Source organism: Colletotrichum lupini, chromosome 5 (genome assembly GCF_023278565.1).
Source record: "Colletotrichum lupini chromosome 5, complete sequence".
In the NCBI taxonomy this organism is placed as follows: Eukaryota; Fungi; Ascomycota; class Sordariomycetes; order Glomerellales; family Glomerellaceae; genus Colletotrichum; species Colletotrichum lupini.
In genome coordinates, this window is record NC_064678.1 from 5,569,583 (window position 1) to 5,594,731 (window position 25,149).

General features: G+C 53.7%; 10 protein-coding genes across 10 annotated transcripts; 5 read left to right on the forward strand and 5 right to left on the reverse strand.

The window, feature by feature from the left end:
• Positions 1–1,008: 1,008 nt before the first annotated feature.
• CLUP02_11068 (glycosyl transferase family 8) lies at positions 1,009–2,234 on the forward strand (the record flags this gene model as incomplete). The annotated part of the gene is made up of 2 exons (XM_049290037.1): positions 1,009–1,045; positions 1,246–2,234. The coding sequence occupies 2 exons, from the start codon at positions 1,009–1,011 to the stop codon at positions 2,232–2,234; spliced, it is 1,026 nt and encodes a 341-aa protein (XP_049147182.1).
• A 956-nt stretch (positions 2,235–3,190) lies between these two features.
• Positions 3,191–9,520, reverse strand: CLUP02_11069 (ATG C terminal domain-containing protein; the record flags this gene model as incomplete). Its single annotated transcript, XM_049290038.1, has 3 exons — positions 3,191–3,208; positions 3,270–9,260; positions 9,347–9,520. The coding sequence occupies 3 exons, from the start codon at positions 9,518–9,520 to the stop codon at positions 3,191–3,193; spliced, it is 6,183 nt and encodes a 2,060-aa protein (XP_049147183.1).
• A 1,991-nt stretch (positions 9,521–11,511) lies between these two features.
• Positions 11,512–13,411, reverse strand: CLUP02_11070 (flavin containing amine oxidoreductase; the record flags this gene model as incomplete). Its single annotated transcript, XM_049290039.1, has 3 exons — positions 11,512–12,410; positions 12,464–13,049; positions 13,259–13,411. The coding sequence occupies 3 exons, from the start codon at positions 13,409–13,411 to the stop codon at positions 11,512–11,514; spliced, it is 1,638 nt and encodes a 545-aa protein (XP_049147184.1).
• A 1,346-nt stretch (positions 13,412–14,757) lies between these two features.
• CLUP02_11071 (uncharacterized protein) lies at positions 14,758–14,865 on the forward strand (the record flags this gene model as incomplete). Its single annotated transcript, XM_049290040.1, has 1 exon — positions 14,758–14,865. The coding sequence occupies one exon, from the start codon at positions 14,758–14,760 to the stop codon at positions 14,863–14,865; it is 108 nt and encodes a 35-aa protein (XP_049147185.1).
• A 1,002-nt stretch (positions 14,866–15,867) lies between these two features.
• CLUP02_11072 (uncharacterized protein) lies at positions 15,868–17,121 on the forward strand (the record flags this gene model as incomplete). The annotated part of the gene is made up of 1 exon (XM_049290041.1): positions 15,868–17,121. The coding sequence occupies one exon, from the start codon at positions 15,868–15,870 to the stop codon at positions 17,119–17,121; it is 1,254 nt and encodes a 417-aa protein (XP_049147186.1).
• A 735-nt stretch (positions 17,122–17,856) lies between these two features.
• On the forward strand, positions 17,857–18,063 carry CLUP02_11073 (uncharacterized protein; the record flags this gene model as incomplete). The annotated part of the gene is made up of 1 exon (XM_049290042.1): positions 17,857–18,063. One exon carries the CDS (start codon positions 17,857–17,859, stop codon positions 18,061–18,063), a length of 207 nt encoding a protein of 68 aa, XP_049147187.1.
• A 235-nt stretch (positions 18,064–18,298) lies between these two features.
• Positions 18,299–20,113, forward strand: CLUP02_11074 (acyl-CoA dehydrogenase; the record flags this gene model as incomplete). The annotated part of the gene is made up of 4 exons (XM_049290043.1): positions 18,299–19,117; positions 19,263–19,539; positions 19,605–19,713; positions 19,777–20,113. 4 exons carry the CDS (start codon positions 18,299–18,301, stop codon positions 20,111–20,113), a joined length of 1,542 nt encoding a protein of 513 aa, XP_049147188.1.
• Positions 20,114–20,676: 563 nt separating this feature from the next.
• Positions 20,677–21,270, reverse strand: CLUP02_11075 (uncharacterized protein; the record flags this gene model as incomplete). Its single annotated transcript, XM_049290044.1, has 3 exons — positions 20,677–20,720; positions 20,755–20,993; positions 21,077–21,270. The coding sequence occupies 3 exons, from the start codon at positions 21,268–21,270 to the stop codon at positions 20,677–20,679; spliced, it is 477 nt and encodes a 158-aa protein (XP_049147189.1).
• A 663-nt stretch (positions 21,271–21,933) lies between these two features.
• On the reverse strand, positions 21,934–24,725 carry CLUP02_11076 (zinc knuckle; the record flags this gene model as incomplete). Its single annotated transcript, XM_049290045.1, has 14 exons — positions 21,934–22,057; positions 22,089–22,191; positions 22,250–22,400; positions 22,457–22,593; positions 22,648–22,662; positions 22,721–22,734; positions 22,789–22,823; positions 22,882–22,901; positions 22,979–23,033; positions 23,083–23,545; positions 23,607–24,031; positions 24,245–24,435; positions 24,547–24,577; positions 24,633–24,725. 14 exons carry the CDS (start codon positions 24,723–24,725, stop codon positions 21,934–21,936), a joined length of 1,857 nt encoding a protein of 618 aa, XP_049147190.1.
• Positions 24,726–24,822: 97 nt separating this feature from the next.
• On the reverse strand, positions 24,823–25,046 carry CLUP02_11077 (uncharacterized protein; the record flags this gene model as incomplete). Its single annotated transcript, XM_049290046.1, has 2 exons — positions 24,823–24,931; positions 24,982–25,046. The coding sequence occupies 2 exons, from the start codon at positions 25,044–25,046 to the stop codon at positions 24,823–24,825; spliced, it is 174 nt and encodes a 57-aa protein (XP_049147191.1).
• Between the last annotated feature and the right edge of the window lie 103 nt (positions 25,047–25,149).

Here is a 25,149-nt window from a genome sequence, read left to right on the forward strand (position 1 = left end):
TAAGTCCGAATCTCTCCAGCCCGCTCTCCTTACGGGTACCTCTTTTGCTATCTGTCTCCGTTTTGTTTTGTAAGCAATCTCAGCGGTAGTAGTGTTTCCCCCAAGCTGTTCAGGTACGTGCTCTCGGGCATCCGCGATTTTCCAAAGAACGATGGCGTCATCGATATGACGGCCGATCGGAATCAGTCGCTGTTTATCAGCGATTTCTCTCTTCCAACCCCCCCGGTTCAGCCTAGGACCGTGAGCCACGACCAGGAGGCAGGCCCGGCGAAGACTCCGTGAGGTGGAGGGGACCTATTTTGGCAAAAAGTTCCCTTCAGGTCCTTTTGGGCGTGTCCAATTACCACATCGTTGGGATGACTCGTGGTCCGTTCGGGGCTTTTATTTTGTTGCTCTGCTTGCGCTTTGTTACTTTTTTCTTTGTATCCGTAATCCCGTAACGAGAATAGCTAGCTGAGATGGAGGAGAAGGAGGGATGGGAAGCTGAGGTACCTTTGGCTAAACACTAAATTAGCAGTTGCCATTGAGTACTACTTTGCATTCCTGTGAAAATGCTAATCTCGTGAATCGACTTTTTCCCTTTCCCGTTCCCTTCCCTCATCTACTTTTCTCTCTTCCTTTCCTTCTCCTTCTTCTCTTGTCTCTCTCCCTCTCATACTCCTGCTTGACATCACTGAGGAAGCTTGACGACGACGGACACCGAACGCCAACAAACGTAAAGAAGCAACGCGATTCCGCAGAAGGAAGCTCACCAGGTAAAACTATCCCGGTGATTCCGACAGAAGCTGCTAGTCATTCGAGAGAGAGCGTGTTATCTCGATACCTACCCCGCCTCCACCATCGGAATCTGCCCCGCCAGATTCGCACGCACGCTCACATACGCACGCGCGGCGCGCATACATACAGAGCAAACAGTCGCAGAAGATAAGGTCTCTCTGAAAAAGTGAGGCTAAAGTCGCAATCGTGGCGATCATCACCGACACCACCACTCCCACCACTGCCGCCAATATGTCGGACGGGAAACGCGCCGTAGAGTCGGACAAGGGTTTGTGATCCCTTTTCTTTTTGCGCCTTTACACCTCTCTTGTCACAACGCAAGATAACATGAGACTGGAACATTGTTTCCTCTTGGTTCCTCCGCCATCTCACTTGCTTTCTCAAAGGCCAATGCTCCCAACGCTGTCGCATTGTCGCAAACGATGAAATTTCCCCTACGAGCACCAAAAAGCTAACCGCAACACACAGTCTGGACGACCCTCATCACCAACCTCGACTACCTCTCAGGCCTCCTCACCCTCAACCACTCCCTCATCAAGTCCGGCTCAGCCTACCCCCTCGTCGCCCTCTACACAGACACCTTCCCCGCCGAGGGCCTCGCCGCCCTCGAGCGCCGCGGCATCCCCGCCCAGCGCATCGAGTACCTCCTCCCGACAAAGGGCCGCGACTACTCCAACGACCCGCGCTTCTACGACTGCTGGAGCAAGCTCTCCCCCTTCTCCCTGACGCAGTACTCCCGCGTCGTCCAGCTCGACTCGGACATGCTCGTCCTGCGCAACATGGACGAGCTCATGGAGCTCGAGCTCGACGACGGCGACTTCGCCGCCGAGCAGACCCCCGGCGCCGCCATCGGCGGCGGCAGCCCCCCCAAGAGCCCGACGCTCGACGACCTGGCCGTCAAGAACCCGAGCACCCGCGTCTTCGCCGCCGGCCACGCCTGCGTGTGCAACCCGCTCAAGAAGCCGCACTACCCCTCCGACTGGACGCCCGAGAACTGCGCCTTCAGCACGCAGCACGCCGACCCGGACGCGGCGCAGCACACGGGCCCGGACCCCGTCACGGCCTCCCCCCTGGGCTTCATGAACGGCGGCCTGCAGGTCGTGAACCCGTCCGAGGCGCTGTTCCGGCAGATCGTGAAGCACATGGAGCAGGGCGCCATGGACATGGACTTCGCCGACCAGAGCCTGCTGTCGGATCTGTACCGGGGCCGGTGGGTGGCGCTGCCGTACGTGTACAACGCGCTCAAGACGCTGCGGTGGGACGGGGTGCACGGGGAGATTTGGCGGGACGAGGAGGTGAAGAACGTGCATTACATCTTGGCGCCCAAGCCGTGGGACGAGATTGATGCCGTGACGGGGGAGTGGACGGGGACGGAGGAGAGTCACCGGTGGTGGGTTGACTTCAACCGGGAGAGGAAGGCGATCGAGATTGCCCAGGGGGTCGATGATAAGTTTTGAGAATTGCAAAGTGTGACATCGGTACGGGGAGTTAATGATGGGAAGAAGACCGTCTTGTTGCCTTGATGGCTCTTATTGGTTTTGATATTTATTGTGCTGTTCAGATTTCTGAGAATTTGTTTGGGATAACCGGCCATGAGTAATGGGGCTCATTAGATACATGTCTTCGTCGACGACAGGTTTTGCAAAATATAATACCCGGGGTATTGATCGCATTCTGAAAAGCACATTGACCGGGGCTGATTTATTTATCAACGAGACTCAATCTCCTCTTGGCTGTTGATGGCTCAACCTTCCTACAACCATACATCATAGTCACAGCAAATTTGACGATACTTCATCTCACTGTCCCCGCGACATCCATCATTCCATGTTGACGCCTCAAGAACCCGACTCGCAGTAAGAGTAGATACACTCCATCCTCGGACTCTCTCAAAATGACAAAATACTGCCCAAGTTCAAAGCTTTCCTCATCACCTTGGAAGGACATCTCTCACTTCTTCAATAAACGTATGATTATCAACACCCTACAGGAACTACAATGATTCAAAAGACAGTCTACAACCCTCTTTTCGCTCCAACTGCTTTCCCCCTTCTCCCTCCACGAACAACAAAATCCAAAAACCTTTCCCATTCCCGATTCCCCCAAATCCCCAGGCTGAATCAATGACAAAAAGAAAGGGAGAGAGACCTAGACTTATGATGATGACCAATTCACGATAGCAACCTGTTTGATCTCTGCAGTTGAAAAATGAAAGTCCTCCTTCGCCAGTCTATGATGCGGTCTCATGCGGTCGTATCGGACTTGTTGTCTGACGATAACGCCGCAAATGATTTCAATAAACAATTGGAAAAAAGGAGTTGGTAGTGAAAAAGCCCCGAATGCCTAATTCCTGGTATCTGGTGTATGTGATGCGTGTGCATGTCTTGTAAAGAAAGAATCTCCACAGTAGTCTTTAATGCCTCTTGTATTTCTAATGGCAGAGTTAGTAAAGACATCTTGACAAAGATATAACGCGGTTTAAGGTAACTCACCTCCTCGGCTCTCCGCCTGTTCTGCGGGTCCAGGCTATTCGTCGCGCCCATGAGCGTCTGTCCGATGGCCTTGGTAGCTCCAATGGCCGGCCGGAAAATAATGGTAGGCGCCCGTTTCAATACGGCCTTGGCGAGACCTTGCGCGCTTGAGCTATCCATCACCTCGCCCGGAACCGCAATGATGGCATCGCGGGCCATGTTCAAGTCTCTTGTTAGGCTCGAGTAGCCCCCGCGCAAGCCCTGAATGACACCGGTGGGCTGATCCGCGTACAGAGAGATCTGCTTCTTCTCTTCTGGATCGAGATCAGCCTCTTCCCACGTGTTGTCAGTCTGGGGTTTGTTGAGGAGGCCCTCGGCGCCCTGCAGTGCATATTGCGTTCCGATGGCCAATTTGGCTCCGAATTTGACCATCTCAGTGCCGGTGGTGCGAGCAAACGCCGCTGCACCCTTTCCAAGGCTTCGAACGATGCGTCCGTCTTTCTTGTACTCCTTGATGGGAACCTCGATGAGCTCCTTGAATCCACTACCAATGTTGACAATGCCTCTCACTGGCGCGAGACCTGCAAGAACACCAGCCAACTGAGTGCCCTTGACGTCCGGCATCCAGATGTCATTGAGGATCTTGCCCATTCTGTCAAAACCAGAAACACCATAGATAATGGTGTGTCTCAGTGTCAGACGTGCTTCGTCCAAGATGATAAAGTTCATGAACTCCGTAGTTCGGCCCGATTTAAGGCCTGCATAGTCGACTCGCTTGGGCTTGAAGTCCAGCTTGACGGGAATGTCGTGAACCTCGACTCTCTGGAGGAACGGTACATCGCTTGTCGAACTGTGGACGGGGGCGCTGTCGTCCTTGAACTCGAAGAATCTCGTAATGAAGTCGAGCGCATCTTGGTCAACATGGAGTCGAAGTGGCAACAGAGTGACTCTCAGAACCATCTCTGAAGCTGCAAGATCCGGCTGCGGCTTGACGGTTAGCAATTCAAGGTGGGCCATGCTGGTGCCCATCTCCCGTTCGCCGGCGTCTTGGTCATAGGTTGCAAACTTCTTCCAGGTAGAGGTTGGGACGTGGTCAAATACATCCAGAGTCTGGATCCGTACATCAATAGAACTCTGAGTCTCGCCAGAGTCGGGCGGGAAGGCAATCAGATCAACATTGACTCCCTGCAACTCGAACGTGATCTTGTGGTGCTTGCTCCGGTTCAATCTCAATCTCTTCTTAGGCCTAGCTGCTCCCGTTCGGCCGGTCGTAGTTGTGAAGGCTGTTGTGGCGAGAGACTCGGTCTCCGTGGCGTTGTCGTTCAACTCCTGGTTGACCATCTGCGCGAGCTCTCGGGGATCTTGTTTTGTGGAGATGCCGATGTAGATGGAGTTGAAGAGGAAATCCCCAATTACTGTCTCATCTTCCTCGGCATCGTCTTCAAAAACAGCACGCTCTGATCTGCGGCGACGTTCGTAGGCCTTATCCTCAACATCTCGTACAGCCTTGGAGATGACATCGCGTGTGCGTTCCCAGTCGTATCCGTCGAACAAGTTCCAAATGACGTGCACGTCGCGGACCGAAACTCGAAGTGGGCTTTTCTTAACAAGCTCCTTCGGCGCTTGGTCATAGCTGTTCTTCGATGAGTTCCAAACCTGGGCTCTACCGTCGGTCTCGGGGCCCTTATCGAAGAAATTCTCGTGTATCACCAGGTCGCTGCCGTCATCGGAATGGTGTGATGCACTTGCATTGAAACTCGTAAGCAAGACCCCATCATGTGTATCTTGAGTCGTTGTAGCATTCGATGTGATGGAGCCCTCGGCGTCGAAGAGGGGCTCCGAGGGGCCGGCGTCCTCATAGTATCTTGAGTCAATTTGTAATGGGCTGCCATCGCCTGACATATCGTCTTCATCACTGCCCCCGAGCTCCTGAGCGAGCTCAAAGTCTTTGTCAAAGTCATAATCACCTTCTGCTCGCCCAAAAGCCTCGGCAGAAATCGAAGCCAAGAGGTCCTGGACAGGGACGACTGAGGTGCGATACTTGTTTTCCTTGCTCGGTGGAGTAGGTGGCGTCAGCGCGTTGGCCAAAGTGATGAGGGTCTGGGTCGAATCGGCGCATGTCTCCAGTACAAGTAGATCATCACGGAGTTCGACATCGACATGTTTTTCACCATCGTCACGGCTTTCCGACACCTTGACGACTGCCTTTGCAGATGAGATGTAGCAGATGCTCACGTAGCCTTGAGAAACGAGTCGCGAGACCTGTTGGGAAGACATATCCGCGGACTGCCGACGATTTACGGTAGAACTCGCTCCTATATTAGTAACGTCATCAATGAGCAAGATCGAGGCCTTATTGAGATCCAAATTGGCCGTGGTATCCACGTCTTTTGGAAGAACCACTTGGAGCCGAGCATCAGTCAGGGCGATGAGGAGTTTCGAGGGCAGCCCCAGCGGGTTCAGACCAATCATACAATCGCGGAAGACCAAGTCGACCGTCATAGGCTTACTATTCGGTCGGGCAGGGTCAGTCACGCAGGCGGGTTGAGGCTTCTTGCCGGTCAAGGCAGAGTGTGCTTGTTCGCCGAGATTGGCCACAGAGGCAGCAAGGCTGGCCTCGAAATCCTGTGGTGTAGCATCCTCCCCGAGTCCAAGGACGTCCATGATCGTCGGCACTCGATAGTCGACTGTAATATCGCGCATCTTGATTTTGATCACCGGCTCCATTTCGTCTCCTATCATGCGTACCATGAGGACGGGGCCTTGGGGGAGCGTTCCCGGCGGCAATGTTGTTGAAGAGCTCACGAGTTCTTCTCGGTGGTTGCGATCCACGGAGATGGCATGGATGCCGAATGCCACCAGCGAGGGGACTGTAATCTGAGCGACTTCGAAGTTCTTCAGGTTCGCATTGATCATGCCGAGCTTGCCGCCCAAATCGATGACCGCACCGAGCTCCTTGACCTCAGCCAGAAGCAGGATGCCTGGCCTGTCATCTTCTGGGAGATATTTTGCAACGGTCGCCAGTCGGGCAACCTCTTCGCCCAGCGCGGGGAGGCAGTTCAGTTGATGTATGCGATCGACCCTTACGTTCAACTGGTCGAAAGTCACCCGCAGAACCCCGCCCTTGCGCCTTTGTCGTAGGAGCGTGTCCACCATGATTTCGTCATCGCCCTGGTCGAACTTGACCTTGGACGGGATGATGAGTTCGAGGAGCCTCTCGAGGTCCTTGTCCTTTGGCGTCGCAAGGTACTCGAAGCGTACACCTCCAATTTCGGCAGAAATGGGCGGTTCTGCTCGGGAATTCCTGATATATGGCCCTGCCAAACGCACTTTGCTGATTGCGAAACCGATTCCCAAATCTCGGCTTACCATCTTGACTGCGCTCGTCTCCAAACCAACACTGCACTCTCTGCCCTTCAGTTCCAGATTGAAGCCACCTATTCGCATATCAATCTTGTTTTCTGCTGAGGCCGACTTGTCGTCCGGGTTGATTGGAGCATCAAATCGAACTCCTCGAGGTTTGGGGGGTGGTTGTACTGGTGCTCTGACGGACGGTGACGCATTCGATGACATTGAGGAGCTCATGTTGAGGAAACTGCTCAAGCCACCAAACCAACTGAATGTCTCGTCCAGTCTTTGCAAATCGAGCTGTATCAGTAATGGCAAAGTAGTTACTTCAGTCCGAGTTGATATGGCTGACTTGACTACCTTCACAGTCACGTCAGAGCCGGCTGAAGGAAACTTGTCCATAACAGAGGCCCTCATCTGGAGGTTCTGGTCGAATGAGATGATATCGTCTCTTGCATAGCCGAAGCGGAACTTTTCGAGATCCACGGTTGTTTCAAGGCCCTTTTTCGATGACTTGAGTGATATGTTAAGTTTATCAAGATCCGTTCGAAGGAGAATTTCGGGTTGCATCTGCAAATTGGGAGAGCCCAGTATTCTCTCGGCTGTATTAGCAACACCACCCAGTTGGTGAAGAAAATGTAGTGAAATCTTTTCAAACACAATGTTGATATCGGGCATCGTCGATTCTTGCTGCGGCTTTGCAGCCGTCTTTAGAGCGGGAGCAGGACTGTCTTTACTCTTCAATGCGTCCAGCAACTTTCCAGCTACGACCGCAAGCAGATATGCCAGTGAAGCGTCGAATCTGATTTCCAAAGGCGATAGAAGAACCTCTAGCGCCCTATCATCATCTGGCTCGGTGAAGTGAAGGTCGGTTGGCGTTGGCGCGAAGCCCGACCTCGACGCTGACGGAGGGGAATAGACGGAGAACGCTCCAGGAAGTTGAGGCGCGACTGATCTCGCCAAGCCAGGTGACCCCGGTGTTTGGCTCAGGACGGAGGCTTGGGCGTCGGCTGGCACATGTACGTGCTGGTGCAGCGATGGGACGTAGAGGGAAATGTTTTGTAGCGAAACTAGTTCCTTGACTAGTCTCGTGGGTCCTCTTGGGGTTGCCACGTCGTCTGCCGGTGCTGGCGCGTCTTCGAACTCATCCCGATCTCGTGTGGAACTCGCCGGTAGGGGCTCCTTTGCGTCCTCGAACCTAAGATCCGGCTGATCTGCCGGAGGCGGCGATTGAGACCTCTGCGATGCCGGCGCATCCATATTGTCGAGAGGTTTTGACTCCGGAATGCTCGGAGCAGCTTCGAATGCTGGTGGAGTTTGTTGTCTCGGCACAGGGCTCAACTTATTGAGCTTGGGCGACGCCTCCGGGCTCGAATCCGCATCCCACCCTCCTGGCATCCGCGATCCAGTTGGCTCGGCCTGCGAAAAGGCACTCATGTACATACTCTCAGCTTCTTCGTGGGTGAATACGTGAGATTGTGCCAGATCATCGACCTCGCCGGAGCTCGAACTCTGAGAGGCTGCAACAGATTGTTGTAACGCCTCGGTAGGTGCAAAATAACCCACGTCATTTAGCATGTCATTGTCTGCTGATTGTAGCGACGGCTCTGACCTCGCTTCTCTTTGAAAACTGGCCCACGGGACAGGCTCATCTTCGTCTCCTTGGATAGTGGACTGAGATAGTGGGATGTGTCTCTGAGGAGAAAAGTCTTGATATATCGATGCCCTGGGCGTTGTCGGCTCCTCCTCTTCTGCTTGTTCTTCTGGTTGACTCGAGAAATCATACGGGATATTAAAGGCTTCTTCGCTGTCCTGTAGCAGCGCATCGTCAACCTCAGACAAGTCTGCTGAATCGGACAGGAAGCTCTCCTGCATGGTTGGTCGGAAGGTGCTGTGCCTCGATGCTGAGGTGCGCTCGCTGAAAGATGGTGATTGAGAAATGGATGGCGATGAGACGGACGGAGAGCGTGCAAACTGCGAGAAGACGGTCGCCTCTGAAATCAGATAGGCCCGTATCTTTGATAGTGCAATGTGCCGCTTCCCATCTTTCGGCACAATCGTCGGCGCACCTTCGTCGTTGTGCGCCTCCGCGGTAACACCTTCAACGTCTATGCGATCTAACGCCAGCTGAAAAGTGACGAGCTCCGGCGTTGTCGAGGTCGGCTCGAGGGGAACTTCGACGTCCATTTGAAACGTGACCCCTCGGATGCGCACTTGGATGCGGTCGACGATGCCCTGAAGGAACCCGGCCAGAAAACCCGGTAAAGACAACGGCTGCCCTGTACCGAACTGGCTCCCGTCATCGCTCATCGAGCTTTCGCTCATTGTGGAACCGCCTAGATCCTGTGTCTCGGCTGCAAGAGCATCCTCCAGCCTCCTCTTCTCTTCGGCAAGTTTTGCATCTTTGAGCGCCGCATCTTCGTTCAGAAACGACTGCGCAAGGTTGACCGTGTTCGGTAGGCCCTGAGCATCGTCACTCCTCGCCGCGGCCTTTGTCTTTTTGTCATCGCCGAGAGTTGACACCTTCAATCGGACGTCAACACCATCGATTTCGATAATGATAGGGCTCGTGTAAAAGTCGACCGGAATGGTAACGTTGAGTTTCAGCACTTTGGCTTTCTGGACCTGGAACGAAGCGGGGAGCTGGAGAAGTCGTTCAAGTTTCTAGAGGCGTACACAGGATCTTGTTAGCCCTCCGGCTTTGGGCATGGCACCTTACATCAAGTGGCTGACTGCAGTACGGGACATACCTTGAGGCGCACTCCAACATCCTTGAACTCTGCCGTTGTTGTCCTGCCCAGCGCAAACTGCAAGTTTTCCATATCCAGCGTCTCCTCGTCTAGCAGTTCCAGACGTCGGAGGGCGTAGATGAGTAGGCGCTTCGACAGAGTCGAGCTTCTGAAGCTCTGGAATATCGTCGCCATGTTGAGCTCGGTATCCGCAACCTTCGGCGGGTTGCTCGCTGGGGGGGGGGGGGGGAGCGACGGTATTGGCTTATCGATCGATCGGCTTGGAGGTCTCGGAGGAGTAAGGTAGGAAGGAGGAGGATGGCCTCTCCAAGTTACAATAGGTTGGCCGGAATGTGGTCCTTAGGCTGCGGAAAGTAGGAATACGCTGGTCTTTGGAGCGAGTTCGGAGGTCAATAGGCTGCGGTTCACCGGGCATGGGTAATGCAGGCTGCGATCGCCGTGTTATCAGAAGACACCCTGCCCAAGGCGGGGACGTAGTTCATGATGTGCTGGTCATCCAGAGAAAGGTTTCGCTACTAAGGAGGTTCGGATGTCGAGGTAGATCGTAGATGGAGTTGTAACTAGGTACAAGTGAGGAGGCAAAGGCCGACAAGGGCCGGAGAGGTGGGATGAAAGAGGTTGGAAATGTACAAGGAGGAAAAGAAACAAGAAGGACAAGAAGGTGTAAGGTCGTTCAAGTTTGGACCCAAGCGCCTTAGTTGGGCAAAGGCAAATGCAGAGAGACCTTGGTATAAGGTGCTCTTGGACAGCGGCAACGGGTGGTGGTGACAGAAGGGTAGAACCTAAGGCAGATAGGTCACTGATGCCCGGACGTTGTGATGAGGCAAGCCGTGACTACCTTAGGTAAGGTGAGGCAAAGGGTACTGGTTGACTGGGCCGTACAGACGTACAGACGGGAGGTAAAAAGGAGGTCTGCCTTAGACACAAAAGCTTGAGCATGAGCATGAGCAGAGCAACGAAGCATGCCGCAATGAAGAGGAGGAAAGGCGGGACACAGGCATCCAGGTCACTCCCATCCACTCCCAGCCAAGCAAATGCACTAGAGATTGGTTCCCCCCACTGCCTCTAACAGCGCGTGACTTTGGCCGGGTTCACGTCACCGTCACCGACAGGGTGTGCAGGGGTCCTCTATCAGTTGACTTGCTCCAAAATGGCCTTTATCGATAAGGTGGGGTGGCACTGGGAGGAATGACCGTGGCTGAAGCCGATAGGATGGTTTGATGTTGGGGGGACCAGACAAGCATCACTGGGGGCCACTGGGGGCCACTGGGAGGGGAGAGGAGGGGCTTCAGGTCATCGCTTGTGACTGTGAGGAATGTCCCCTCCATGGTGGTGCAGTGAGCCGTGCGTCTGTTCCACCTGATTGATGCAGAACCCGCCACGCCTTATTCCCATCTCAGTACGTACCTTACCTCTATGCCTAGGGTACAGGTTGTCTCCAAACACCAAACACGAACACAGAGGCTACATCACCAGAAACCTATCTCGAACAGGTCTCTTCTATCATGGTCTATTCTATCGGCCCTGAAATACCTCGCTTAGCATCCCAGTCATGAGCATGCTTCAGTCAGTCTTGGGGTTTGGCAAGTTGGGTACCCAAAAGCATACATACCTGCCTTATTACATAAGGTACTCAGTCTTTCCCTTCTGCATGTGAAGTTGCCATGAGAGAGTGGCAGACAGGCCCCACGTTCCACAGCCATCGATGTCCAACACCTACTCCTGACGTCTTGACCAAATTTCAACACAATCCCCATTACAAGACTCGGAATCAACAAAGAGAAGAAAACAAAGACAGAGAAACGACGTCCTGCCAAGTGTTACCTCAGCCTATTTCATCAGAGTGACATTGTTTCAGGCCATCAGCGCTCAGATGCAAATCCAGAAGTACAAAGTCTTCGCCCCAAAAAAATATACTTATTGTAAATAATTCGTTAAGAATCAAATGACAGCCGTCATCGTCGTGGGTCGTTGCATCTACAACAAAAGAGAATGCAGCACCAAAGGCACCCCGGTACGGAGAGGCCCTGGCCAGAATGCAAGATACCACCAGTGACTCCATCAACCACCAGGCCATGCAGGATGCGCCGTATGAATCGCCCAATTCCGAGCCATATAACCACCACATCAAGGCTGAGCGCGAGACGACTCGTTCAGCATCCCGATTACTGTTCCTCTTCCAGAGTTTTGCTGCTCGCCCGCCCATGGGCCTCGGCAACCCTTCGGCCGACACTCTCACCGCTCCAGTAAGCTCCCGTCGCCGTCCCTAGCGCCACGAACGGCGCCGTGTGTTCGCCCGCCAGCCACAGACCGCCTTCCGGTACGCCTTCCCGCATCGCCTCAATGTCCTTGTCGCCCTCCAACAATCCGGTTGGGAAGTTGCTGTAGCTGCCGTTGCCCGCCAAATCGTCTCGCAGCCAGTCTGTCGACAGACTCCCCGTCGGCTTGCAGTCGGGCGAATTCTCGTCGTAATGTGGCAGACGGGAGTAGTAAGGCTTGAAAAAGTCATACAAGAAATAGTTTCTTTCCGGTATCGTCTTCAACCTCGACACGCCTTCGGTAATGTACTTGGACTCGTCTCCGAAAATGTAGAACAGGAGCGTCGGGTGCGAGTTCTCGCCCATCGAGGCAAGATCAACAATTTCCTGGTTCCATCTCTTTGGGTTCGTCTCTTGAGCATATGTCGGCGCAAGCCATTGGCAGAAGCCCTGCACCACGCGGCCCTCTGCGTCGGGCTCGAGCCAAAACGCTTTGAGGAAGCTGATGTATACCTTCTCCAGGCATCCATATCCGATGGCTTGGATTCCGCGCTCGACTCTCTCAGGGAGCGGTGGTTCGAATGCTTGAAGGTTCTTCTTCAGCCAGCCCAAGGGTGTCGTCATGACGACGTCGTCAAACTCCAAAATCTCGCCCGTGTTGGTGTGAACCCTCGGTTTCGGCCGCTCCTCGGTTTTGAGCTCTACCTTGGTAACGATAGTATCGTACTTGACATCGGCATTGTGCCTGACGGGCTCTGCAACTCTCTCAAAGATTTTTTCGTATGTACCAGCGCAGAACAAGTTTTCTTCCGCAAGTTAGCCAGAAGTCTGCAGGACTTCAGAACAGAATAATTCTCACCTCCGTCTATGCATTCCTCAAGCCAAAAGAACTTCAGACTTTGGGTTGGAATTGGACTGCCGGAAAAAGCACCCCAGAGCTCTGCAATCTGGAGAACGGTTTTTCGCTTTCCAGCAAAGTTCTCCTCGGTATCGGGAATTTTCTCAATCACTCTTTCCTGGAAGAAGTCCCAGAGACTCTCATCAGGATGTATAGTAGCCGTGTTCTTGTTAGAGTGTTGGAAGGCGTCCTGGACAATGTCCCACATCAAACTCGAATAGATCTCGCTCTCGTCCAGTTTAAATAAGTTTCCTGAATCATCAAACACATACGACCGGTGATCCCAGCTTCCCACGGCCGTTCCAGTCTCTTTGGCCAAGTCATTGATGGGGTTGTCGTCTGTGCCGTGGATCCAATTCGGACCGAGGTCTACAGTGTGGCCGTTGGGTAGTGTTTCCTGGAACATACGCCCTCCAAGTCGCTCTCGGCCCTCAATAATGGTCACCAGCAGGCCATGTTGAATCAAGATATCAGCGCAGCGCAGACCGGCGAGGCCAGCACCGACGACAGCAATATGGGGTTTTGGGCCCGACTCTGATTGTTTGCGCTGTGACGTGTCAGGAGGAAATTGCCTTGACGAACATTGACAAGTAATTTTCGTCTTGTACACTGAGGCGTGTATACAAGCAAAGGTACGGTCGTGGTACGAATCGGACGGGTTTGCCCATCGCGTCAAAAGAGACAGTCGGTGGCCCCGGCCCGAGGCGTCCCACTAATAGTATTGGGCACGTGTTTGACAGGAAGCAGCAGACTTACCCGCAGAAGTGAGTCCATGGTCAGCGATCTAAGCAACAGCTTGTCTTGTCCGGACCCAAAAAGGCTTTGGGCTCGGCAGGACTCTAAATCCTGGTAAATGCGAGATGTACTCCGGTTGGCAGGGCTGGTGTAAGAGACTGAGTAAGCGTCCATGGCGGCAAGTATTCGAGGAAATGCAACAGAAAGAGAGTGAGGGTATTGTGGTAGTATTTGACAATCTGGTCACGAAAGTTGATTAATTGGGGGAAGCGCGGGCGAACTATGCCGCAACGCTGCTGGTTCAGTGCTGATCCACAGCAGAAATAAGTGAAGTCACAGGATATGAGCCCGCGTCTGGTTTTGTGAGAACCCCAGACTGAGTGAGACAGAGAAAAAGGAGCTATTGCGATCTTGTGGGCTGGGGGAAGAGGTCAGGTGGAAGAGGCAGCAGAAGGATTGTGGGGAGGAGAAGGGGGAGGAGGAACGTGGTGAAATGTCTAGCTCGCAGCAGCTAAGACGTTCTGGTCAGGATCCAGGGTGGTAAAGTTGATGTATAACAGGACCCGTGGATCTGGGTGCAGCGGCCGGGAAGGTTAAGCGCGAGGATAGTCCAGATAAGGTATGGTGAAGGTGACGGATTCCCCATGTAGGTTGTAGGTTGATGACGGAAGTGCCTTTGATTAAGCCAAGGTATGCGCCATGTAGTAGTACCGATTGGAGGTGAGATTGATACCTTGCGTGGCTGAAGAGGTTTATGAAAGACATGAAAGGCGATGCGCATCGGACGGAGAAGATGGCGGAGGAAGGAAGATACTGGAAACATTGGATGTTTGCCATTCCAGAATCTGCAGCTTGCCAAAACCACTTTAATCTTCTTTCTTCCGACAAAGGTTGTCATGCAGATGCTGTTCAACGCACAGCAAGTTCCAACTACACCTCCAGATCACCTTCCCCCTCTTGAGGCAATGGCAATAACAAGTAAGTACTCGGGACTGTCGCCGACTAGGCTCGCGTAGAAGCGGCGTAATAGATGGTCCATACAAGTAGCTGGGGGTAGACGCCGTTGTATTCCGACAGGACGCTTTTGTGCATTTTGGCTCAACTTGTAATCGAACCACCAGCACGTGGAACGTAATGACGCTTGCCCACGACCGATTCAGCGACACCATTGCTCTTGAGGCTTTCCGCGGGGAAGAATTGACGGTTGGCTGCACTAGGTACACCATTGGGAGACGACGTAGGGCATTTTCGTGTTTGTGTAACGGAGAAATGAGGGGCGGCAAAGAGAGAACTGAAAATTGAACTGAGGAAATTGAGAGGTAGAGGGCAGTGTGAACAAGATACTAAGGAGAACATCGGCATCGACGATGAGAACTTAGAACTTACAATGCAATACACGATCGGGCGGGAGACTGCACGCGCGCTAAGCCTCGATATCATCCGGGATAACGAAGGAAAGAGGCAGAGAAGAACGAGGGACGAGGGCGTGGGCGTAGACGTAAAAGAAGTCGCAGACGCAGATGCAGACGGGAAACGCCCAGGGAAGACGGGAGAGAGAGAGAAGCCCGGATGAGAGAATGGGAGAAAGTCGAGGTTGCTGGTTTGGTTCCAGTTTGGATTTTCGGTGAGCTGCAGCTCCCGTCATGAATTTTTTGGCAGTCAACCTGGGCGTTCAGGGTCTTTCCTGCTGGGTCTTGGTCTTGGGTCTTGGGTCAGATCCCAGTTGCCAGGAAAGGGCGGGATCGGATAATGAAAGTTGTACTGGTGTGCGGTGGAACTGGAAATGGTGGAACCTCGTGGGAAACCCGTCAGGTAGACGGCGCAAAAGCGTTCCGTCGTGAGAAATGAAAATGCTACTTGGCTAAGGTACCTACCAACTCCGTACACTTCCACGAACAGCAGGGAAGGACTACCTACCTCAAGGTACCTCAGATGATACCTTCCGTGCGTTCCGTATCGAAATTCCGTACCTTCCTTAGAGAAACTGCGCTTAATAGAGAATGGCAGGAATGGCAGAGAATGAAGGAAGGTGTGGACGAAAAGGAACGAGGGGCACTTTCTCTTTGGGACCGGTGACACTTCACTGCTCCTTCTCCACCAACAGCGTCATTCCTCCACCTTAATCTCCATCCAACTCTCTCCGCTCCTTTTTTTTTTTCTTTACTGCGAGAGAAGTACCCTTCCACCTTGTCACCACCGCATCCCTCTCCGCCGCCTACCTGAACCTCTCCTCGACTGACACACGTTCTGTTATGCCCACCCTGTCACGACGCCGACCAACTGACTCGATGCTCTGCCAGGAATCGCACTGAAACTGCAGATAAGAGGAGCCGACGATACCCTCAAGCTTTCTGACCTACCTTGACAGCAAACACAATGCCAAGTGCCAACATCCAACTTGCTGCATCTTTTCCTCAAAGGAGCCACACCTGATGCTGATAGGCCCTTTTACACGCCCAATCGGGCCTTGCTGACCGCGACTAAGACACATTACCGCCGATCATGCCATCTTTCTAGATTCCTTCTATTACTGCGTACCCTCTAGTTCTTCGAGGTGCGGACCACGGACTACCAATCCTCCTTCCCACTTGCCGGGCCTGACCAGACAGAGCCTCATCCCAAAGGTCACGATGCATCCGCCATCATCACTCGTCCTACTTTTCTTTCTACTAGTGCACATCGGTGCCGGCCAGCCGCAGGATGACAGCCAGCCATTCCAGCCACCACCACCCGCAGACACCTCAGAGAATCACCTGTCATGGCAATCTGCCTTTTGGGCCCTCCTCGCCCTTGTCCTCAATACCGCGACCCAACCGTGCGGGAAGATCTGCGGGTTCCCCTCGGAATGGGGCTTTTGCCTCAGGTGGTCGCCCGTTGTCTGCGTCATAAACTCACTTGAAGCCCTCAGCTGCCTCCGCCTCCACCGTCACGACTCTAAATGGACTCTGGTTGTCGTACCGCACAAATACGACACAGAAATAGATATCTCCCATAGTGACGTGGCCAACTTGCAGCGCAACACTTTGATCCGTATTGTCGCCTTCATCTTGGGCCCTCTATTACAAGCAACCAAATTGTACGCTTGCCGGGGCACCTTCTGGGTTCAATTTCTAGCATCCATCTATCTCGCCAGTTTCCTCTGCGATGAGTTGTTGCTCGGCCTTGTATGGATAGCCGGACCCGCGGAGAGCCGGAACAGGGTCATCGGGCTGGTCGAAGCCGTTGCGGGGAGTCGAATCCGTCCTCCGGTCCACTTCCCGCTCCTTAGGCTTGGGAGCGGTGCGGCTATGGACGAGAACGACCAACTTCGAGACAGCCGCACAAATTTGAGACAAGCTCTGGCCATTATCGCCTCCCACTTGCTGCTAGGATGGTTTTTGGTCGAAACCATTACCGGAGCATACATGACGCACTTTTATGCCGTTATATTTAGCATGCTCGGAACGACTTTTCTTGGCAGCATCGTGTCAGGTATCTTTTGCGGCTTGCGTTCCTACAGAAAGCATCTTTCGATGCCGCAAGTCTTGTTAGACGTCCTGTATGGCGTTGGAAACGTCATATGGCCAACTGGACTTGTGCTTGCCATAGGAGAAAAGTGCCAGGAGCTGGCAGTGATACAGGGCAACGGTATCATAGACTTCAACGCCCAAGGCTCTGCCAGTCAATGGGCCTGGAAAATCGGAATGGTCCTGTGGACTCTGGAGATATCCCGATGGGCCCGGTTGCACCTCACAACTAGCAATCGATACGGGATCCCAAAGCCCGTGGACGTCATTCTTCCACTCTGGGCGAGTGCGCATGTTGTGGTTGCACTGGCCATGTTTAACTTTGCGTATGATCCGAGTCGTACCTACAAACCGGCTTGGACCGATGTGCTGGGATGAGATCACGCCATGACGAGCCAGGGACCAGCCAAGTAGGAGAAAGCGGACTTACTCGTGTCTACAGTACATAAGCAGGAAAGAAGATGTTCACAAAGGATATATTCGCCTACCTACGACAGTCCGATGTTCGTCAAAGTTATTCGTATGGTCTGATGTCAAGGTCAGCGTGATGTTCGCCGTCTGATCACTGAAGTCACTGAGAGCTCTGGGGCTAACCTCTCCAAGCTACGAGTTGCAACATACGGGTTCTTGATCAATTGTTCTGGGAGGTTGCATTCTTGACAACGTATACCCATGAAGCGCTTCGAGCCTCGTGGCTTATGGTTGAGCCGCTACGTGTGAGCAGACTCGGCCGGATTTTTGTTTACTGAAAGGGGCCCTCCAACCTCGGAATCTCATTAGGTATTGACTTGAGGGATGCAACTGTACGGGGGAGACGGCCCCTCTGCGGGGTAAAAGCTTCCCGCCTTTGTGGGGAGCATCAACAGGGGGCTCTGTCGCGTCGCGCAGTCTTTCAGACGTCTCAACCAGCGATCATGTCTACTTTGGAGCAAAGTCTCGCAGCAGGATTTCCCTCGAATTCCCATCAAACGACAAAAGTCAATTTCTATTCAGGGTCTTTTGGTTTCATTGGACTCTGGAGTGATTAGTTAACAAAGTCCGCGGTAGACTCCGAAGTGCAAACACAAAGCTTCTAGTCCTCGACCTGCCCCCGCCGCCCCCGGCCAGGCTAAAATGGCATCCCCCAGACGCCGTCTCATTCCCCAGCCTCCCGCCATCCAATCACAGCTCCGCCGAATATCAGCACGAACCCGGAAGGTCGCCCACGCTCCACAAGAGCCGAGGCTCGCGGCACGATTTCCAGACATGGCTGGACGCCGTCCATTCCCCCTAACCCCCCAGACCGATGTCAACCGAGAGACGCACTGCCTCCTCAACTAGAATGACCTGACCGCCGGGGCGACCTGCTCAAACTCTCTCTTTATCCTCGTGAACCCGCACTCTGGAGAGCCAACCTCAACTCCTCCTCCTTCTACCTCGACGGATATCCCATCTCTCGTAGACGAATCGAGCCTCCAATTCGACTGCTAGACCCCGCCGTCAGCTTGTCCCCTCGATTCTTCCTCGTTAGTCCGAATAATAAAGGAGTGCAAGCACGAACTCCAAACCGCCCACCATGGCCGCAAAGACGTTCTCTCGCGACGAGGTCGCAAAGAACAACACGGAGGACTCCCTCTGGTGCATCATTGACTCTAAGGTCTATGATCTGACCGACTTCGCCATGGGTCATCCCGGTGGCGAAGCCGTCCTTCGTCAGGTCGCAGGCCAAGACGCCACAACCCAGTTCTACAACCTTCACCGTCAGGATGTCCTCACAAAGTACGACAAGACCCTCGTCATCGGCACTGTCGAGGGCGAGAAGCCCCAGGTTATCGTCACCGGCCCCGGCGAGCTGTCTCCCGTGCCGTACGCCGAGCCCACTTGGCTTACGCCGCAGTTCAAGTCCCCCTACTTCAACGACTCGCATCGCTCCCTGCAAAAGGCCATTCGCAAGTTCACCGACGAGCACATCACCCCTGTGGCACTTGAATGCGAGGAAAAGGGCGAAGTCATTCCCCAGGAGCTCATTGATAAGATGTCCAAGGCGGGAGTGCTACACATGCGTCTCGGGCCTGGCAAGCACCTACATGGCGTGGATCTCTTGGGCGGCGCCGTTAATGGCGAGGAGTTTGATTACTTCCACGACATGATTCTCAGCCAAGAGATGGCCCGGACCAACTGCCGCGGTTTTCAGGACGGTATGCTTGCGGGTATGACGATTGGCCTGCCTGTCGTTCTCAACTTTGCAAACTCCGAGTCGCTGCGCAAGCGCGTTGCGGATTCGGTTTTCAGCGGCAAAGACAAGATTTGCTTGGCCATTACCGAAGCGTTTGCTGGGAGTGATGTTGCAGGCATTAGAACCACTGCGGAAAAGACACCTGACGGAAAACACTATGTGAGTCTACCAACTTTCTGTTCCCATCCTTTTGGGCCACAACCACATCCACCACTCCGCGCAACCATCACAACTCCCTCAACCACAACCACAACAACAACGCCACAACACAAGTTGAGCATTAACTAATTAAACCATGGAATAGATCGTCAATGGAACCAAAAAATGGATAACGAACGCTACGTACTGTTCGCTTTTTGTTGTTGGTGTGAAGACAGACAAGGGCCTCAGTGTCCTCCTTATAGAGAGAGGCGAAGGGGTTGAGACCAGGCCTATTAAGACATCCTACTCCCCAGCCGCAGGAACGGGCTTTGTAACCTTTGACAATGTCAAGGTCCCGGTAGAGAACTTGCTGGGCCAGGAGAACAAGGGCATCCACGTCATCCTGAGCAACTTCAACCACGAGCGGTGGACCATGGCTTGTAAGTCTTCATCCCCCGTCGTTCCGCCTTTTAGATCCGGATAGCGCTGACCGTTTAACAACTAGGCGCCACAATCCGCCAATGCAGAGCCGTCGTCGAAGAGTGTCTCCTGTGGGCAAACCAGCGTCTCGTGTTCGGAAAGCGTCTCATTGACCAACCCGTCATCCGTCTCAAGTAAGTATCCAAATTCCCTCTCTGCAACCCTGACCGTCCACTTACACGTCTCCCCCAAAACAGACTCGCAAAGATGATTGCCCTCGTAGAATCCCACCAATCCTGGCTCGAAACAATCACCTACCAGATGAACTCGATGCCCTACAAGGAACAGGCAAAGCACCTCGGCGGGCCCATCGGCCTCCTCAAGATGAGCGCCACCCGCGCCGCGCACGAGATCGCCGACGAGTCGGTCCAGATCTGGGGCGGCCGCGGCCTCACACGGACGGGCATGGGCCGCGTGATTGAGATGTTCAACCGCACGTACAAGTTTGATGCTATCCTCGGTGGCGCAGAGGAGGTGTTGGGCGACTTGGGAGTTAGGCAGGCTATGAAGTTTATGCCCAAGTCGAGGTTATAAGGGAGGTCTTTTGTGGCATGGACAAACGGTATCGGTATTATGTTCCGGGTTAATTGTTGCTGTGAGAATAGGCTACACTATACTACACTACACTGGGACGCCGTCCTCGTGACGGACACGGGATGAAGAACGGGGGCTCATTTGTCAGCTCTATATATATGTACTGTAAAAGGATTCATTCTGGAATACCTCACACAAACCCTTTTCTTGGACGAAAACTCGGAAGAAAGAAACAAGTCAACATTGGATGATCGCCCACCTATAACCCCCTCAATCCTTATAGTCAACGGGCCTCCCCCCCCCCCCCCCCCCCCCCCCCCCCCCCCCCCCCCCCCCCACCCACCCCCACCCCCCCCCCCCCCCCCCCACCCCCCCCCCCCCCCCCCCCCCCACTCCCCCCCCCCCCCCCCTACCCCACCGCCCCCCCCCCCCCCCCCCCTCCCCCCCCCCCCCCACTCCCCCCCCCCACCCCCCCCCCCCCCCCACCCCCCTCCCCCCTCCCCCCCCCCCCCCCCCCCCCCCCCCCCTTCCTCTCTCGTGAGTTTGAACAGCGTGAACAGAGTTCAGATATACACCGGGAACGAGACGAGACAACCCGTGTGCTCTGCTGAAAGGCAAAGTCAGAGGCAAGGTAGTCAGACGTAGACCGACAATAGGGTTTCGTTTCGAAGGGGGGGGCTTGCTTTGCACCTTTTCCGAGGGGGTAAGAGGGAAAATGGGCGCGAGGGGGGCAGTTGACCAAGACAAGTATTGTATATCCAAGCCCGAGATACTCGATTCCCTCTCAAGGGGGGGTTCAAATACACCACGTTGGACGCCTAGAGAGATGACAACACACTGATGGTATCTAAACGCAATAAATTCCAACATCTCAAGGGCCCTCGGAACTCTTTTGTATACATTCACAGTGTGACGGTCAACGACCCCCGAGGGCAGTAGACCACGCAAAACAGCACGGAGCACAAAACTTGGAAAATCAGTACCCATAACACCTCAGCACGGATGCGAATCCAAACGCGCGACGAAAGTTTGCACCGGGCGAGTCTGACAACGGGGAGACTTTCCAGTGTTGGGACGACGCGCTTACCTCCAAGTTTCAAAAACATTTTGTCTTTTCTGTTTGGGACGGAGTTTGGGCCGTGGTCGTCAACGTTCATCGTCAACGCTCACGGCAGAAATGCTTCTAGAGAGACCGTACCCCCCCTTTACATGAGTACGCCGGGTAAGCCCACAGTCCAGCAAGACGACACACACACATCACAGACACTGTAACGGACACTGGAGAGCAAAAAAAGAGGTTACGACGCAAACTTTCCATTCCCTGCCCTGAACGACAGCCATGACCGCTTAGAACGGCCCACACTGCCCAGGTCGTCGTTACTATTGAGAGTCCTTTCTTTTCCCAGACCGCTCATATGCAACGAAGACCAAGTCTATCAGAGGTCGAAAGCTATTCCGGCCCACAAAAAAGAGGCCCTCCCACTCTGCCTGCTTACTCCCCTCCTCCCAGTTTCTTTTCCATAAGAAAACCGGAGAAGAGGTAAGCGCAAAAGTTTGTGTCTCCCTATTGCGTTGCTGTGCCATCGTCATCCAAACGATCCGAACCAAACCCCGCATTTTGCCGAGGTTGTAGCGGACCCAATGCGAAAGGTGTATCTTGGTGCGTTAAGAAAAAGCCGTGATTCATATGCCGTTGTCCGTGTAAAACTTTTCCGCGGGCCGAGTCCCAGAGTTGTTTGCCGTGAGAACATGAGAGCAAGGAAGAAAAGACGAAAAAAGACGAGGGTGAAAAAAGGAAATGTACAAAGCATCCGCAATGCCTAGTTGATATCGCAAAAGTGAGCCACGGTGGCCTCGAAGCCGTCGAACCGTCTCGAAACCGAATCTGCCATGAAGGCAGACCACTCATCGCCGATAGTCATCGCAGACTTAGTTGTTGGGGCACTGGGACTGGACGTGTCCGGGCTGCTGGCACTTGTAGCAGATCTTCTCGCCGCCGGAAGACTCCTTAGGGCAATCGCGGGAGAAGTGGCCGTTCTCGCCGCAGTTGTAGCACTTGGAGCCGTTGGTGCAGTCGCCTTCATGGTATGTTAGCACGGTCAAGTTGGCCATCTGGAAACCATCTCGGGTACTCACGAGACATGTGGCCGTAGCCACCGCAAGAGTAGCAGGTCTTCTGGCTGGCACCGCCGTAGCCACCACCGCCGGAGTAACCACCACCGTAGCCGCCACCGTAGCCACCGCCGGCCTTGGGGCAGTTGCGGGCAATGTGACCAACCTCACCGCACTGTTATATCGTGTTAGTACTGGCATTCGGCGCGTTCAAGATAAGGCGAAGCGAACCTTGTAGCACTCGGAGCTGGAGGGACCACCACCACCACCGACGTTGCCGCCCTGGGGGCAGTCACGGCTGATGTGGCCAGCCTGGCCGCAGCGGTAGCAGGACTTGGTGTCCTTGGGGCCCTCGGGGCAGTCACGGCCTTGAAGGATGTAAGTCAACAATCAACCTCATGAAGATCTCGAAAAGGACTTACTCATGTGACCCTCGTCTAAAGCGAACGTCAATCAGTCATCTCGTCGGTAACACACAGATACATCAAAACTCACTGCCGCAGTTGTAGCTATGTCCAAGTCAGTATGGAGCATATCAGGCTAACAAGATCATATCAACGTACCACTTGGCGGCGCCACGGTTAGGGCACTCGCGGGCCTAGAAAGAGTCAGTAAGTCGAGGGCTAGGCGTCGTAACATCCTTCAGCAAGTCGTACCTGGTGACCAGCAGCACCGCCTAAATATCTCTGGTCAGACTCTTACGCTCATGAATTGTAACGACGTTTGGAGGGAAAGGCATGATCAAGGTGTCACTGGCACACCGGCTCAGAGTCAGTAAGACGACGCAGTAAGGGCATACACGTGGCTTCTTTGACAGATCTGGGTCCAGAGATACGAACCTAGCGAAGCATTCACACCAACGCGAATGCTTTGCCAAGCCTCTTCCCAAGTGATAATTCCAGCTTCGTACTGAGAAGACCCCACCAAACACCAACTTGAAAGTCATGTAGTTGCTTGATAGAGCTCTCTACGCCCGCATATGCCAGCAACCGCAAGATCCAGTGGACACATGATAATATAAACTCGGGAGGAGGGGCCCAAAGGTAAGCTGCACAAATGAAACAACCACCAATAGCTGGTGGAAAAAGTTCAGTGTGGAAGCGGTGAGACTCGGTGAACCAATGGCAACCAAATCTCGGATGAAGGTGCCAGTCGATACCGAAAGCCACAAAGCCACCCACAGAAACGAAAGTGGAAAAATTGAAAAGCATGAAAAGCAGCGCGTAGGTTGGAAAAAGTGGTGAGACGGGGGAAGCGCCGAAGCTGGGAAGGCTACTCACAGGTGAAGCAGGTGCGAGCCTGGGGGGCGCCGGCAGATCCCTGGAAATCCATTGCGATTGATGGTGGGTTGGTAAGGAGTAGTAACGGTGGTGTTTAGAACTGGAAGAAAGGCGTTAGAATAACGGCAAAGTCGATGAGATGATTTGAGATTGTCGAGAGGAGGAATTGATTCAAGCTTTTCGTGTGAGAAGGGGAAAAGAGCTGGGAGGCGAAAGACGGCCTTGTCGCAATGTGGTTGACGTGGGGAGGGGCAAGTGGCATGTGTGTGCTTGTGTGTGTGTGTGCGCTTGTCTGTTGTGTGTGTGCGGTGCGCGATGTGGGGAAGTTGGAGATGGAGGTGCGCGTGTGTGCGCCGCCTTCGTCAGATGCAAGAGGTGAATTTGTGGTTGGCAGCTGGCAAGCTCTGGAGGGTTTTTTGTTCATGTCGATGACGGGATCCCAGTCGAGTTGAACAATATCCCATATTGGTGAATGGAGGGGCTCTCTCTCCTCTCCCCGCGGACGACGGTCAGGAAAAGGGCTATACTCACGTATGAAGGGCGGATAATCGAGCCGTGATCAAAAATCTCTGCTCGAAAGAAAAAAGAGGAGGGGTGTTTTTTCCGTAGTGGTTTTGCAAGGTTTGCGATGGGTGGTGGTGGTTTTGTGTTGTGGGAGAGAAGGGGAGGGAAGCGGTCGTTGCGGCCAGGGAGTGGCCAAGGTTAAAAAAGAAAAGGCAGCGAATTTGGATTGTCAGACCGCCTTGTGGAGCCCAAGAAAATCTGGTAGATGGGCAGGCGCCGGAGCACCAATCAGATAGGCAAGTCCCTTCTCATAAGGGGAAGAGCCCGTCTCTAGACTCTGGATGCCCCCTTCTGACCTTTCCTTGGGCTTTTCTGGCTTGGACCGGGCAGGCGGCATTTGTGTTTGATTGCAACTTGGTGACGGGACTGTCCATGAAAGATGAGCGTGTGTACGGAGTAGTATGAGTGTGTGACGGAGATTGACACGGTTGGCTCACCTCACCTCACCTCTCACTTCGATTCTCTCAGTATACTCACTTGCCGTAATACTATTCAGCTGGTGAACGCCCTTGATGTTGTCATAAAGTCGTTATAGATCTGACAGGCTTACTCCTCAGTCTTACAACAGGTACATCTAGACAATGGCCAGTTCGATATGGTTGTGACATAGGTACTTGCCTACGTTTGTCGAGCACTCCAATAAGGTGCCTGTTCATCTCCCGTTCCCCTCATACGTATCTCTGATCGTGGCCGGCCTGCCTTGCCTCATATGCCTGTGCCTAGCTACAGCCCGCAGCTCTCATAACCTGGCCATCAATGCCCGAAATGCGCCGGCGCCTTTTTCCCATAGCCGAAGATGAGATTGTGCTGCCCGTCAGCTTCAGATAGGTACCGGCAGGGCACAATCACACAGTTGGAACTCCTTGGGCAGAATCAGGCCAGCCAAAAGGGGCGGCAGCTAGTTTGCCTCACAATTGCAGCGTCGGGACCCGACCCGGACTGGGCTTGCCATTGAGGGCTACTACGGTAATGGCCATATTCACACCGCATTACGTAGGTAGTCAGAATTCCCCAGAGACCTGGGTGCCACCCTTCCATGACGATGAAGGTTCAAACAGTTGAGATGGAAATACTTAAAGC